The 15,049-nt window shown below is 43.2% G+C and overlaps 1 protein-coding gene across 1 annotated transcript in view; it reads left to right on the top strand.

Moving 5' to 3' along the window:
• The window catches only part of LOC307117818 (hemicentin-1-like), a 54,253-nt gene extending 39,602 nt beyond the window's left edge, over positions 1 to 14,651 (top strand). The window contains exons 16-19 of the mRNA XM_079802945.1: positions 6,896 to 6,949; positions 7,166 to 7,234; positions 13,808 to 13,855; positions 14,209 to 14,651. Coding sequence (XP_079659071.1) covers positions 6,896 to 6,949; positions 7,166 to 7,234; positions 13,808 to 13,855; positions 14,209 to 14,216 — 179 coding nt within the window. The 3' untranslated portion in view covers positions 14,217 to 14,651. The remainder of the gene's footprint in view (positions 1 to 6,895; positions 6,950 to 7,165; positions 7,235 to 13,807; positions 13,856 to 14,208) is intronic.
• Positions 14,652 to 15,049: the final 398 nt, after the last annotated feature.

The following is a 15,049-nucleotide window of genomic DNA, read 5'->3' as shown; positions in this document are numbered from 1 at the left end:
TAGCCAATACTTGCGGCGCATCTCTGCGAAGACCCTCTCTGGGCCTGAATGGTGCAGCTGATAATCATACTCTTGGATGAGCAGCTGCGTGACTGGGTGTTTGGCATCCAGCACCACCGGGTGAACAGTTTCCGGTTCCAGCTGATTACTATGGCGCAGACGTCCACCAACACGGATGAGCTTGTCACTGTGGTCGAACTCTGGTGCAAGCTTGAGAAGTCTGCTGCTTTTGGCGACTGGTTTCCCTGACTGCAGCTGGGCATAGTCAATAGGAAAACTGTCTTGTTGGACCTGTTGTAGCAGAGCCAGCTGGGCTTGGCTGTAGCTTGTGACGTTGCCTGAGGCCGCCCCATGTAGAGTCTTTGTTGTGGCAGTCAGGAGGTCTCTGAAGGACGAGAACTGCTTAGCGTCCGGGAGATGACTTGGCGCGGTAGTGGTGAGGCCGCAGAAATGAGGTTTCTTGAGCTCTTCACCCTGCTCTGCCTCTTTCTGGATCTGAGGACTTTGTGGCCATTTGTCGGGGGCACAACACAAGAAGGTTGGGCCCTGCCCCCAGCGGCTGTCTGGTGTCAATGTGTCGAGAGGTTTGCCGCGTGTTATGTCGTCGGCAGGGTTCTGCGCAGAATCCACATACCGCCATGTATCGCCCTCAGTGAGATCCTGGATCTCTGCCACGCGTGTACCAACAAACACTTTGAATCGGCATGACTCCGACTGCAGCCACTGGAGCACGGTGGTAGAGTCCGACCAGAGCACCACCCGCTTGATGTGCAGTGTGAGTTCAGATTTGAGGATCTGAGCCATTTGTGCTCCGGTCAGAGCAGCGCATAACTCCAGGCGTGGGATTGACTGCTGCCTTTTTGGAGCAACTCTGGATCTTGCAGTGACAAAAGCTACTTGGACGACTCCATGAGGATTCTCGGTTCGGAGGTATGCCACAGAGCCATAGGCTCGCTCTGAGGCATCACAGAACACGTGGATCTCACGTTCACAGGTGGGAGAGTCTAACTCATGGCCAGTGTAACACCTCGGAAGTGCTATGCTCTGTAGATGAGGTAACTCGTCCTCCCACTCTCTCCATGCAGCTAGCAGGTGATCTGGCAGAGCAGGGTCGTCCCAGTCCCGCTTTTTGTCCCACAGGTGTTGGATGACAACTTTGGCTCTGGTGGTGTAAGGTACTAGAAAGCCAAGGGGGTCATATTGGCTTGCCACCACTTTATAGATGGAGCGCATAGTGACGACTTCTTCAGTGGCTAAAGCCTCTCGACACTTGAAGGACAGAGTGTCCTCTCGACAGTCCCACTGCAGGCCCAGGGCTGATTCTTCTTGGCCTGGGTGACCTTGGGCGATCCACTTTTCAGCACTAGCTGATCTTGCCTCAGCAGGGAGGTGACGGATGGTGTCTGGATGTGTACTGGCCCACTGGCGTAGCTCAAAGCCTCCCTCGGCAAGGAGAGTCTGCAGCTTGTCAATGATGGGCTTGGCATCTTCAACTGTAGGCACGCTTTGTAGACAGTTATCCACGTAGAAATGTCTTAACACAGAGTCTCTCACTGCATCAGCTGGCTGAGTATGGTCGGTGACGTGTTTCTGTAGGGCATATGTAGCACAGCAGGGGCTACAGGTAGTGCCGAAGGGAAGCACCTTCCACTGGTAGACTGTAGGTTGTTCATCACGCTTGAGCTCCCTCCAGAGGAAGCGGAGGAGAGGCTCATCCTCTTGAAGGAGCCTGACCTGGTGAAACATCCCCCGTATGTCACTGCTGAAGGCCACACAATGTTCTCTGAATCGCAGGAGAACTGAAAGGAGTGGTGGACCTAGGGTAGGACCAGGGAGCAGGAGTTTGTTCAAGTCAGCGGCGCTGTACTGGAAAGAGCAATTAAAAACCACTCTGTGCTTACCATTGTGCTCGACAATGTGGTGAGGGATGTACCAGCTGCTTGAGGTGTTCTCTGTGCCAGGGGGTAGTTTTGCCACATAACCAGCCTGTTCAAGTCTCTGGATCTCTGCGTTATAAACTTGGGCCATCTCAGGGTTCTTCGCCAGCCGCCTTTCCGTGTTCCGAAGCTGAGGAAGTACTGCCTCCTTTGGTGCGCAGAGCTGGGGAAAGTTTTTCACGCGGAGGAGAGGAGTAGCATAGCGGTGGACACCATTAACCTGTACTCGCACCGTCTGTTTATCCAAGCATTCAAGGGCCTCCTTGTCCTGCCGTGACCTCGTACTGGCCTTTTCGCTGCGCCATGGAAGGACGTCCAGCTGCCACAGCCTCTCAACATGCTGGTAGATGTCAGCCGGAGGTGCCCCAAAGGTGGTGAAAAGACAGCGTTGTTCGATTAGGTACTGCTTTAGATTATTGGTTGGACCTTGCAGCGTCCATCCGAGACGGGTGCGGACAGCAACCGGTGCACCAGGGGGACCAAAGATGACTGGCTCAACTGGAGTCACCAAATGAGGGTGGTCTGAGCCAATGAGCAGTAGTGGGACAATGTCCTTGAATGAAGGGATAGAAAGTTTCTTCAAATGTCTGTATTTACTCTGCAGTGCTTTGAAGGGATACGTGTGCTGGCCTAGCCCGAGCTTGGGTGCGGTAAAGGCTCCTTGGATGTTGTATACCATGGCTGGAGAACAGGCTGGAGAAATGCTAAATGAAACAGCCGCCCCATGAAGCGTCTGCAGCTCCTGTCTAACTGTACGCAGGGGCAAGTCCTCGGGCTGGCCTTCAAGTCCCAGTTGTTGGACAGCCGGTTGGAGGAGCAGGGTGCGCTCGGAGCCGTCGTCTAGCACAGCGTATGTCTCTAGAGTTTGGTCACCATGGCGGAGGATAACTTTACTGACCTTGAGAAGCACACGATGGCCCTGCGGTGGCTTGCCAATGTATAACACTTGGTCTGCACTTGGTATGGACAAAGGTTTGCTTTCACTAGACTTCACCTGGTCAGGCCTTCTCTCGCTGACATCGTGCAGAGCAAGCAGGTGTCTGCTGTTGCATGTTTTACAACACATCTTCAGATCACATTCAGCTGATCTGTGTTCTCGGCCGCATCGCCAACATCGGTTGTTGTCCTGAATCCAGTTACGTTTCTGGGTGGCGCTGAGCAGTTTGAAATTTGCGCAATTATTCAGAGTGTGCTTGTAGTTCTCACAGAATGGGCAGAACTTCTTTGCATCTAGACTGGTTGGAGGGGTGAATTTGGCCGACTCCCTAATCGATTTGGGTTCAGCCCCCAGCATGAGGACTGAGGCCTTAGGTGACGACTTGACAGTACTCCTGATATCTTTGGGCTTAGATCCAGTGTCCTTTCTCAAGCGATACTGTGCTATATCCTCCTGGATCTGGAGCTCGTATTCCAACCAATCTGCCAGGTCCAGAAGAGTGGGGATAGGAATACGGAGCGGGTGGATGTAGCGCCTGAAACTGGACCTCAGGTCGTGCGGTAGCTTGCCCAGTAGACGGGTGACATGAGAACCACAGTCCAGCTCAACTTGCCCCTTTAAACCGAGCTGCTCCAACATGCTCACCAGTGATCTGACGTTCAGGGCGAACAACCTAAATGACTTGATGTCTCCACTCTGAATGTTGGGGCCGTCCATCAATTCAGCAATACGCTGAAGGGCGAGTTGGTGTGGTTGCCCGTACTGCTGGTTTAAAGCTGCCATAGTGTCAGTGAAGGGGTAGTCTGAATTGCTATAGGAATCTGCCACCAACAATGCTTCCTCCAGCTTCAGATGATCCACTAATATCTGGAACTTGAAACGTTCAGTGGCATCCCTTGGAAGGAGATTGTCTAGGGCAATACGGAGTCTTGCAAAGTCTCTTGGGTTAGGACGGTTGAAGTTTGGGATTGTAGGAGTGGGCCCTCTGTATGTTCTTTCCTGTCCACCAGGGGGAGTCACTGAGCGTCGGCGTCTGGGCTCGTGCCGAGGTGAAGGGGGTCTACGTCTCTCACGCTGGTCTGGAGAGTAGCTGTAACGGCGTGCAGGAGAGTAGTCACCTCGGCATGATGGTTCTCTGTATTCTCTGGAGGAATAACAAGAGTCTCTGTAGCTGGCGTAGCGCTCAGGTGAGCGGCGGTGGCTGCACTGCTCATAATTATAATGAGAACTGTAGCGCCCTTCTCTGGATTCATCGCTTCGTCGCGAGGCCTGGTGCTTGGTGCGTATTGGATCGGGAGAGCGCTTAGGTGAGGGAGAGTCATACCTGGTTGATTCCCTGTAGTCCTTTGTCTCTCTACTGTGACCATGACGCCTATCAGAGGACCGTTGTGGTGGTGTCTCTCTGTCCCGGAAGTAGACTGATTTATACTGGGTTGAAGCACCTCCATAATCCAGCCCTTCTCGGCAAAGTCTATCTCTGGCAGCTACAGTACGTAGCTCTGAACGGGACTTGCTGGGCTCCGCTCTGGCTCTGAGCTGTTCGTTCTGTAATTTTAATTCCTTCATTGATGCCAGAAGATCTTCCCTTTCTCGCTCTAGTAGGCGGCACTCCCTTCTCCACTCATCTGCAGAAGATTCCCCTTTATCAGTGACTGACCATCGCACTGGGCTGTGGTGCAGCTGACCTTCTGGGGTTGCAGAGCGTGAATCAGATCTACTGTGGTCCTCTTCGTCTAGCCGCTCTCTGGACGGTGACTCAGAAGGCTTCTTGGTTTGACATCTGGTCGGGAGATCAGATAAGTCATAATCTTGCAAGTAGTTAGGGAGGGACCGCTGCCTCCTACATCGAGCACTAGACTCTTTATCCGAGGTGGTAGACATCTTGCTCCGCTGCAGGCTCTGGATCCGGCTCGAAGGACCACTTTTGTAGAAGAGGACTGGCTTCTTTGATTCAGAGAGTGTGAGGATCGTTAAGTAGAGCTCACAGCGGGTGATCGGTCAGAATCACGCAAGATTTCTTCATTGGAAGTATTTATTGAATTGACAACTGCATGGCTGAATATGTACAGTGAGGAGTGGTTCTGAACAAATAAAGAAATAAAACAAACATAATTAGTTGGATGCAAATGAATGGTTCTCATGCAACAAACCTCTATTTGTATTAACTGCATCCTATTCTAATAATGTAGCAGAAATAAATACAATTATATTTTAACATGGCCAAAACTAGCATTAAAGAATGAAAAGGGCTGTACTGTAGGTCTAAGCAGCTACAACTATAACAATGAGTAATTATGAACCATTCGCTATACAATGGCTCCATCTGCTGGTCATATAAATAACTGCATCAGGCCGCTCAGAGAGGTGTCACGTGACGACCAGCGTACATGCGGGAGGTGCGTGCCCTATAACCAATTAACTAGATTGAAGGCGAATATCACCGCAAACTATGCGCAGAGGGTGCTTAACTGGTATTCTACAATGTGTAACCAAAGAATAATGCCCGAGTGGCAACCTATACATTGATAGAAAGAAGTATCACGATACGAGGACTAACCGGGCAGGAAAGCCTGAGCTTACAGTTAGCAACACTAAACAGACAAAACACTACCAATCTATCCTTAGCAATGACAGTAAAAGATCAACAAAATACTGATTCTTACTTGTAAAGACGCACACAGAATAAAGCAGTTGTATCAAGGCGGGTTGCAAGTCCGTGCGGTTAATTTAAACTACTGGCAAAGTCTCGGACAGAATGCTACCAGCGTGCAGCGATCCTGAGTCACTTGTGATTGGCTAATAGTCCAGGTGAAGCGAGGCGTCTTCTAGTAGGAGGGAGAGAGAGTCACAGTAAAGTGTCTGATGCTTAGCGGCCACAAGGGGGCCTTTTTTACATAAATACTATGCAAAATGACAAAATAATTCATCAGAATACTTACCAAAAGTTGCTCCTGCTCACGCTCTCCGTCTTTGCAAGATTCGGTGATTCAGATTTCCCTTTGCATAAATACTTGTAGACTTAAAACTGTCAGACAGGTTGCTCACATCACATGTACGTCGTCAAGCTCAGTCTGAGGCTGCGCAGTACGCTCAGCCATCAGGAAGTGAGTGCTTCTAATTGACTTTACCTTTCTCTGTGGAAGTCTATGGGGTCGCTGTGTCCATTTCTTTTACTGTCTATGTTTGAAACTAGGCTCTGGCTCCGAACCAGCACCAGCACTTGGTGGAAAAGGGATAACTATGCTTTCAAGTGAAAAATTCGTTGAGTGGTGTCCTTCTTGCCGAGAGGACCCTCGAAGACGTTCGATCAGTACTGTGCTCTCCTTCCTGCAAGATGGGTTGGGGTGAAGGCTCAAAGTGTATGCTGCCGCGATTGCAGCACATCACGATGCAGTTGATGGTAAAACTTTGGGGAAGCACAATCTGATCGTCAGGTTCCTGAGGTGAGCGAGGAGACTAAATCTTCCTTACTCTCACTCTTTACCCTCTTGGGACTTGTCTCTGGTGCTTATGGCACTTCAGAGAGCAGCCTTCGAACCTCTGAAGCTAGCGGAGTTGTACTCCTGACTGCATTGGCTTCCATCAAGAGAGTAGGGGACCTGCATGAATTTTCGGTTGACGAATCGTGCCTAGAATTCGGCCGGATACGCACCCAAGGTTCCCACCACTCTCTTTAGGGACCCTTTTATCCTTTTATAGTAATACCTTGTGGGGAAAATGTTTGGTCCCCACAAGGAAAACAGCTTATAAATCATATTTAGTGATATTTTTTGAAAATGTAAAAATGCAGAAAGGTTTCTTTGATGGGTAGGTTTAAAGAATAGAATACAATTTGTACAGTAATAAAATAATTATGTCTATGGAAAGTCCCAATAAAACATGAAAACCCAACTGTGTGCGTGTGTGTGTGTGTGTGTGTGTGTGTGTGTGTGTGTGTGTGTGTGTGTGTGTGTGTGTGTGTGTGTGTGTATGTGAAATGTATCCACATTCACATCTATATGTGTCTTTAATTGCTCTGTAGAAACTGCTTCACCCTTGGCAGAGTTCATGGACAACAGTCCAACAGATATGAAAGGTATGTGCATTTTACTGGGTTTGGCTGACATTACAATAAAAAATGCAATCATTTACTCATTTACTTTAACTAATGGTACTATTTTATATCGCAAGTCTTATATTTTGTGGTAATATTATATGAAAAACTATTAGTGTCTCAAGTAAAGTTTTCAGAATTATGTTTTTGGATTTTTATTCTAAAATAAATCACCACTCTCTCTTTAATATCATTCAGAATGTGAGGAAAAAAAAGAACTGCTCTTTGATCATGTTTCAGCTGTTCATGTGGATGGTGAGATTAAAGGTAAGAGACATTATATATATATATATTATGTTATAGCCTTATTCCAAAATGGATTAAATTAATTATGTTAATCAAAATTCTCCAAACAATACCCCATAATGACAATGTGAAAGAAGTTTGTTTGAAAATGTATTAAAAAAAATAATAATCACATGTGCATAAGTATTCAGAGCCTTTGCCATGACACTCAAAATTGAGCTCAGGTGCATCCTGTTTCCACTGATCATCCTTGAGATGTTTTCTGGTGTTGGGGATTGCCCCACTTAATGCCTGTTCTTAACCACTTCACTTCAACACTTTGATCAGAGAGGAGGAGTCATTAGATTTCATTTCCACCTTTTATTTGTCCAAATTTCAACCTTGTACACATGGCAGTATACAACTGAGGTAGTTTCTGTAATAAACAAATTAAACATAAGTAAAAAACTAAATGTCAAACTTAAATGTCAACATACTGTTGTGACAAAACAGCAAATTACAAATTAAACAATATGAACTATTAAATATTAAAGCAGCACTAGGTAACTTTTCAACCTTTATAATATATTTTCAAACCTCTTGTGATGATACATCGACTTACAATAGGTTGAATGACACGTCTGCCATAGCCTGACGGGGTCTGTATCGTTTTTAATCGTACTTTTAAACTTCGGGTTTCGGGTAGTAACCCGAGAAAAAAAAGAACTACAAAATTCGACTGCTTTGCGGCAAATACGTCACTTCCACCACCACCCCCACTTCCTTAAATTCGGACGTGCGAGCCCAAATATCGTTTGTTTGCCGAATGTTATAGTCATGGCCGAAGCAGCACAGAAAATTAAGAAAGCAAAGGTTTTGTCGGAGGAAAGCAAAAAGAGGAAACGAGAAAGTGATCGGATTAAAGGCAGGACGAGGATCAACATTGGGCCAGCGTTTGCTCGTTGCCGTGAGCTGGAGGAGGAGGGGCTACATTCTTGCAAGTAAATACGTAAGATGTACAAAATCATATTTTAGGATGCCTAACATGTCTGTGATATTGGTTTATTTGTCTTGCCTCAAGCTATAATGCAAATCGATTTTTCAAATTTGCAGATTCATCTAGGGTAGCTTGATATTATTATATTGACGATATATGGTTATTACCTACCACTCAAAAATTGAATTGAAGTATCATATAGATTCCGTAAAACGGTAACCAATAAACTAGGCTACTATAATGACGCTGGCTTGTAAACGTGAGCATCGCGATCATTTGGCGTTTGAAAAAAATAAAACCCATGAAATGATATTCATATGACATGACATGCTGAAACATATGCCACTGTACCTGGGATGAAGACATTTCACACGCGACGCAAGCAGAACACCTGCATGTGAACTCCATAGACAGGTGAACTCCTCCCGCAGTGTTCAGGGCTATCATAGTTGTCATGTCAACAAATGCACGTGCGATGCATCCACTGATGTAGAGTAACAGTTTACGACAGTAGTAGAGGACAATACTGTTTCCCAACTGTAGGGGGACCCCGAGAGCAAAAAATACCTAGTGCTGCTTTAAACGATATCAAAAGCAAAAGGTGTGAATAAGAAAAAAACAGAATAAAAACAGAATATAAAAGAGCATATATACAACTTAAGGGATGTTATAGCATCCTCATTATGGTATTAAAGTAGCCTGGTTAAAACCAGACAATTCTCAGTAGTAACTGAGTTATGGTCTGGCAAAGCTTCATAGACAAATCATTTCCAAAGGGGCGTCACCAACGGGCGTCGCTCAAATGCCTCTCGGCGCAATTGGATAGACCTAAAACCAATCAGAGCGATGAGGGAGATGACGTATGCAGAGCGACGGAGAAACATCTGAGACTCTGGCCGTTTCTCAATATGCGTTCTTGTCTGTACTTGTGTTCTCAAATAGGAAATGTCCCCGGTTTCCATTTCAGAAATCTGGTCACTTTACCTAAACCACATATTAATGTTTAATATATTATTTTTTAAAATGTAAACGAAAAGAGGCAGGGTGTTTTATACTTCGTTTTATTATAAATATATAAGATAACCAATGTAGGCCTAGCTATGCGTTGCCTGAACCACATTTGTGTGGCTATTATTATGTTTAATTATTTTTAATTTTTTTTATGAAATGAGGCAGTGGTGTTTTTTATGACATATTTCGTAAGCAAACTTCTGACTTGCTTCCGTGACTTACCAAGTTTGACTCCGGAGAATGAACTCCCGAGGACGGGAGGAAACTAGTCCGCCTAGTCTGCTAATGGACAAGCAGCGTTCTTGACAGTATCACTCAGTATATATTTGTATATGTAGTGCAGGCAATGCATATTATCTTCAATGCATGTTTATAACAAAACGAAATATAAAAAACCCAGCCTCTTTTCGTTTACATTTAAAAACACACATACACACACACACACACACACACACACATAATATAGGCTATGATTATCACTGTAATAAATTAAATATGACACAAAACACAACCCAGTCTCTTTTTGTTAAATGTCAGTTTATGTGTGATCATCCATAGCAATCATAAAAGTATAAGTAAAAGGTATAAGAAGCTATACAATAAATAAAGCAATTCAGTCAAAGTCAGCGCTAGGAGACTACAACGGTAAAGTTTAATATCTTAAAAATATAAAGTTATGAAACTTCACTTTGCCCTCAGACAAAACGATCTGTCTAGGAACAAATTATAGATTAATGAGAGCAAAGATCAGCCGTTAGATCTACACAAGACGAGACGGTTTAACCACTACAGAGACATCAGAGCCAGCGGCAGACGGCAGAAGGACTGGCCGAGGAAAGGCGCCTCTCGGCGGGCTCAATGATCAATTGGCGCTCACAACTCCGAAAACGGCAGATAACATTTTAAAAAAGGCGCTCTCTTTATAAATAAACCACATATTTGAGCTTTAAACAACTACATTCACGCCTGAAAAGGACTTAAAACTATATTTTGTAAAACATTAACACTACCAGAGGACTCTCGCTAAGACCCATTCGTTTAGCCACCAAAGGGCCAAGCTGGTATCAGACTTTTGCCGAATCCAGTCGGTAAGACAGCGATAACATCTTTTTTTAGATATGAAGGCTTCGAGTGTTGTTCTTTGCTCGGGTTTTAACGAAAAGGAAAAGTTTAAATCGCTTAAAACAGACGCGATAGCTGATTCGAACGAGTGATGCTCCACAGTAGCGGCAAATCTGCTTCAATGTCAATGTCGTCAACGTCTAAAGCCCGCCCCAACGTTTCTGATTGGTGCCGCGATTTCTAGGGTTTAGAAATGGGTTTGAATGGACTCTTTGCCAGACTACTTGCAGAGCAAATCTAAATTTGCCGGAAGTTGTCTGGGTTTTCCCAGGCTAGTATTAAAGTATAACAAATATAGAATATCTTATACAGAATCATAAACATAGTTAAATGACATATGGCCAACCAATACTAGTAAGATAAGCCGCAATGCTAGCGGCACTTTCACATGCGTTTTTGACATGGCGAACTAATAATCATAAAAATCACGAAACACCTGCGACTTACTGGCTTAATGTTAGAGACAGTCTCAGCAGTCCAATCATTCAGTATTATAAACATAAAGTCAGGAAATAAACTTACTGCGTCAGAAACTTTTGCCCTGCACTCAGAGATGCTGCATAGTTGGAAAATGTGTCATATTCTGACAGCTCCATATACGTAACAGAGAATGCATCACTTACGCCAAGACCGTTTCCACTTGAAATTTCAAAGTATTTTACATAATACATACTTAACAGATATAAAATACAGCATCATATAATACTGAAAGACATATAGAATTCACAAAAATTGGAGTCCACCTGTGGTAAATTCAGTTGATTGGACATGATTTGGAAAGGCACACACCTGTATATATACACTCTAAAAAAAAGGTTCTATATGGCACCAAAAATGGTTCTTGGCTCGTAATCATAGGGGAACCTTTTTTAGTGCTATATAGCACTAATTTCGGTGCTTCAGTGGTTCTTCAGCGGTTCTTCAGAGGTGCTATATAGCACCTTAGTCAAAGAACCGGTGAAGAACCTCTGAAGAACCGCCTACGCAAAATTGGTGCTATATAACACTAAAAAAGGTTCCCCTATGATTACGAGCCAAGAACCATTATTGGTGCCATTTAGAACCTTTTTTTTTTTAGAGTGAAGGTCCCACAGTTAACAGTGTATGTCAGAGCACAAACCAAGCCATGAATTGTTTGTAGACAAGCGAGACAGGATTGTATTGAGGCACAGATCTGGGGAAGGGTACAGAAAAATGTCTTCAGCATTGAAGATCCCAATGAGCACAGTGGCCTCCATCATCTGTAAATGGAAGAAGTTTGGAACCACCAGGACTCTTCCTAGAGCTGGCAGCCCAGCCAAACTGAGTAAAAGGCACATTACAGCCCACCTGGAGTTTGCCAAAAGGCACCTGAAGGACTCTCAGACCATGAGAAACAAAATTCTCTGGTCTGATGAAACAAAGATTGAACTCTATGACCTGAATTGTTAGCGTCATGTCTGGAGGAAACCAGGCACCCCTCATCACCTGGCCAATACCATCCCTACAGTGAAGCATGGTGGTGGCAGCATCATGCTGTTTGGACGTTTTTCAGCAGCAGGAACTGGGAGACTAGTTAGGATTGAGGGAAAGATGAATGCAGCATGAAAACCTGCTCTAGAGTGCTCTGGACCTGGAGTGAAAGTTCATCTTCCAACAGGACAACGACCCTAAGCACACAGCCAAGATAACAAAAGAGAGGCTACAGGACAACTCTGTGAATGTCCTTGAGTGGACCAGGCAGAGCCCAGACTTGAACTTGATTGAACATTTCTGGAGAGATGTGAAAATGTCTGTGCAACGCTCCCCATCCAACCTGCTGGAACTTGAGAGGTCCTGCAAAGAAGAATGGGAGAAACTGCCCAAAAATAGGTGTGCCAAGCTTGTAGCATCATACTCAAAAAAAACTTGATGGTGTAATTGGTGCCAAAGGTGTTTCAACAAAGTATTGAGCAAAGGTTGTGAATACTTATGTACATGTGATTTTTTTTTTTTTTTTTTTTTAATACATTTGCAAAGATTTCAAACAAACTTTTTTTCACATTGTCATTATGGGGTATTGTTTGTAGAATTTTTAGGAAAATAATGAATTTAAACCATTTTGGTATAAGGCTGTAACATAACAAATTTACAGTATTTTTTAATTTTAATTTTTTGCTGTGAATACTTTCCGGATGCACTGTACAAATGTCTATCATATTTTAATATTTGTAACAAAAATCAATAATTTAATTTCCAGTACACTCTAAAAAGTTAAAAATTCTAATTTATTGATGTAATTAAACTATTGTTTTTAATTTTATGTTCTGTTGTTAGAATGTTAAGCATTACATTAAATTAAAGGTAGGGTAGGCAATTTCAGAGATGCTAGCAATAGCGAGCTAGCTTTGAAAGCATAAGATCCCACCCTCCCTTCAGAGCGTCTCCAAAGCCACGCCAAAACACATGAACACGCACAGCAGAGAGCAACAAAAGCGCATAACATTTCAACAATAATGAACATAATTAACTTACAGAGCTACCACCTGACTGCTGCAGATTCATTTCAGAGTTTATAGTGTTGACATAGAACACATAAATCAGAGTATGAGGATGTAAACGGCTCTGGGCATAACGTCACGGGTTGTCATCTCATGATTATGGTTATGATGGCATGAACGCAGCATAAGCTAGTTATTTTGGTTCAGGAGGAACTGTAAAAGACGGCTGCTGTTTGTTTTTGGCACTCATGGCTGTCTGCCCATAACTCTGCATAGCCTTACGGATCGCGCTGATGACGTGTGATGTCTAGTAGGGAAATACATATGCTGACAGGCAGGAAGGACATTGTATAATTGCATTCAGACCGAATCTTCCACAGAGGATACAGTAGGCCTATATGTACATGTTTTAATATTTTGACCACTTCTATTATTGATTGCTATCATGATGTGAAGAGAGTTTCAACCAGTATAACAAAAAGTGTTTATAAAAAATTGCCTACCCTACCTTTAATTTTGTTTAATTTGAACTCAAATTTCTGCATTACTCAAGTAGTTGGAGCGACTACATTTTTTTGAGTACTCAACGTAAAAAATTATGTTTGCAACAAATGTTTAAGTTCCTCTAAATAATTTAATTCCAAAGTTGTCATAACTCAAAAATGTTGATGAAAAATGTGTTGTTGTTGAGCCAGCTCATTATTTTTAGTGTACATTACTCTTATAAATAAAAGTTCCAAAGGGTTTTCAGTGATAAAGAGAACCAAATAATATTTAGTGATCAGTTCTTAAAAGAGCCATTTTCTTAGTGCAAAAAACATTTTAATAAACTAAAGAACCTTTTTTGCACTATAAATAACCTTTAGTGCAATGAAAAGATTCCACTGATTTCATCTATGGCAATGAATAACCTTTATTTTAGGAGTCAGAATTAAAATACAGAATTATAATAATGTTTCTCAGCAATAATTACACAATCTCAGAAATCAGTTATCACAAATGACTCTCACAATTTTTCTCTTGAAGATGAAGACTCCCCAGCATCAGAAGCTAATGGCCTGACTTCCTTTAAAGGTATTTAAATTACACTATTTTAAAGGTGTTCTGTGCTTTTTATTACTTGTTCTTAAAAGTCATACCTCTTGGTATTAAAAAGTGTTTCACACTAATCTTGATTTAACATCTTTAAACTCTGGGTCATAAATGCTTTATTAAATATGCATGCACGTTGTACAATCATAAAAACATAGTAACCTCACAAATAGTAATAACAATTATGATCCCTGTAGATATGCAAATAAAAAAAGTCCCATCCAGGGTTTATAAATGTACAGTGTGAAATCTTGAAATCTGCGATTAACAGTTTTAGACTCTAGATTAACAATTTCAAGTGTGATAAATGTATTGTCATGTTTCTGCCTCTCCAGGACTCTGAACCATTATTTCAGCAATCAACATCATGATGGAGTTTCGATATTTGCACTGATGCAGCTAAACGACATATGCTTATATTAAAAAAGATTGCATTAGCACTGCGCTTTGTCTAGTAGCAGTTGCACTTTTGTATACTTTTAAGGGCTGTTTACAGCTTGAGTAGATGTAGAATTGAACTGCAGTGTTGTGGAGACAGCATACTTAAATTAAAACAGTGGTTGTAACAGGAGACGAATAACGGACAGAAAGAAATGACAATTATCAGAAATAATCAAGTAACTGTATCTCTAAGCCAGTTTGTTTAATTTGTTACTTGCAAATACAAATATTACAATACACAACACCACATAAAACAAATATTGATTGTAATAAATCTATAGTATTATTTTCTTGTTATAATTTATTTGCATATTGAATAACATTTTATTTTTCTCTACTGTATGAGTGCCACCTGCTTAAAAATCATCTTGGTTACGTATGTAACCCTGGGACCCTGAAGGCAAGGTGGTTTTGCCAAGAGAAAGACACATGCTGAAGAGACTTACAGTGGAAATACACATGTGGAGGTTGCTCAGAGGGGGAACCACATGGAGGCACCTAGCCTAACACGAGGGCTGACCAAGTGGTCATGCAGACCGACCCGGTCCTCCTTACTGGCCACTGGGAGCGAGTACACGAGAGGACACTGGCTCTACACAGAGATTATAAAATCTCACAAATGTGTTTGGTGTCGCCCAGCCTGCAGCTCTGCATATGTCTGTTAGTGAGGCGCCATGCGCTAGAGCCCAAGAGGAAGCCGCATTCCTGGTCATTGGCAGTCCTTGAACCTGACCT

This window comes from Gobio gobio, assembly GCF_949357685.1.
Source record: "Gobio gobio genome assembly, chromosome: 21".
In the NCBI taxonomy this organism is placed as follows: Eukaryota; Metazoa; Chordata; class Actinopteri; order Cypriniformes; family Gobionidae; genus Gobio; species Gobio gobio.
Note: the sequence above shows the minus strand (reverse complement) of the source record. Positions and strands in the feature narration are given on the sequence as shown.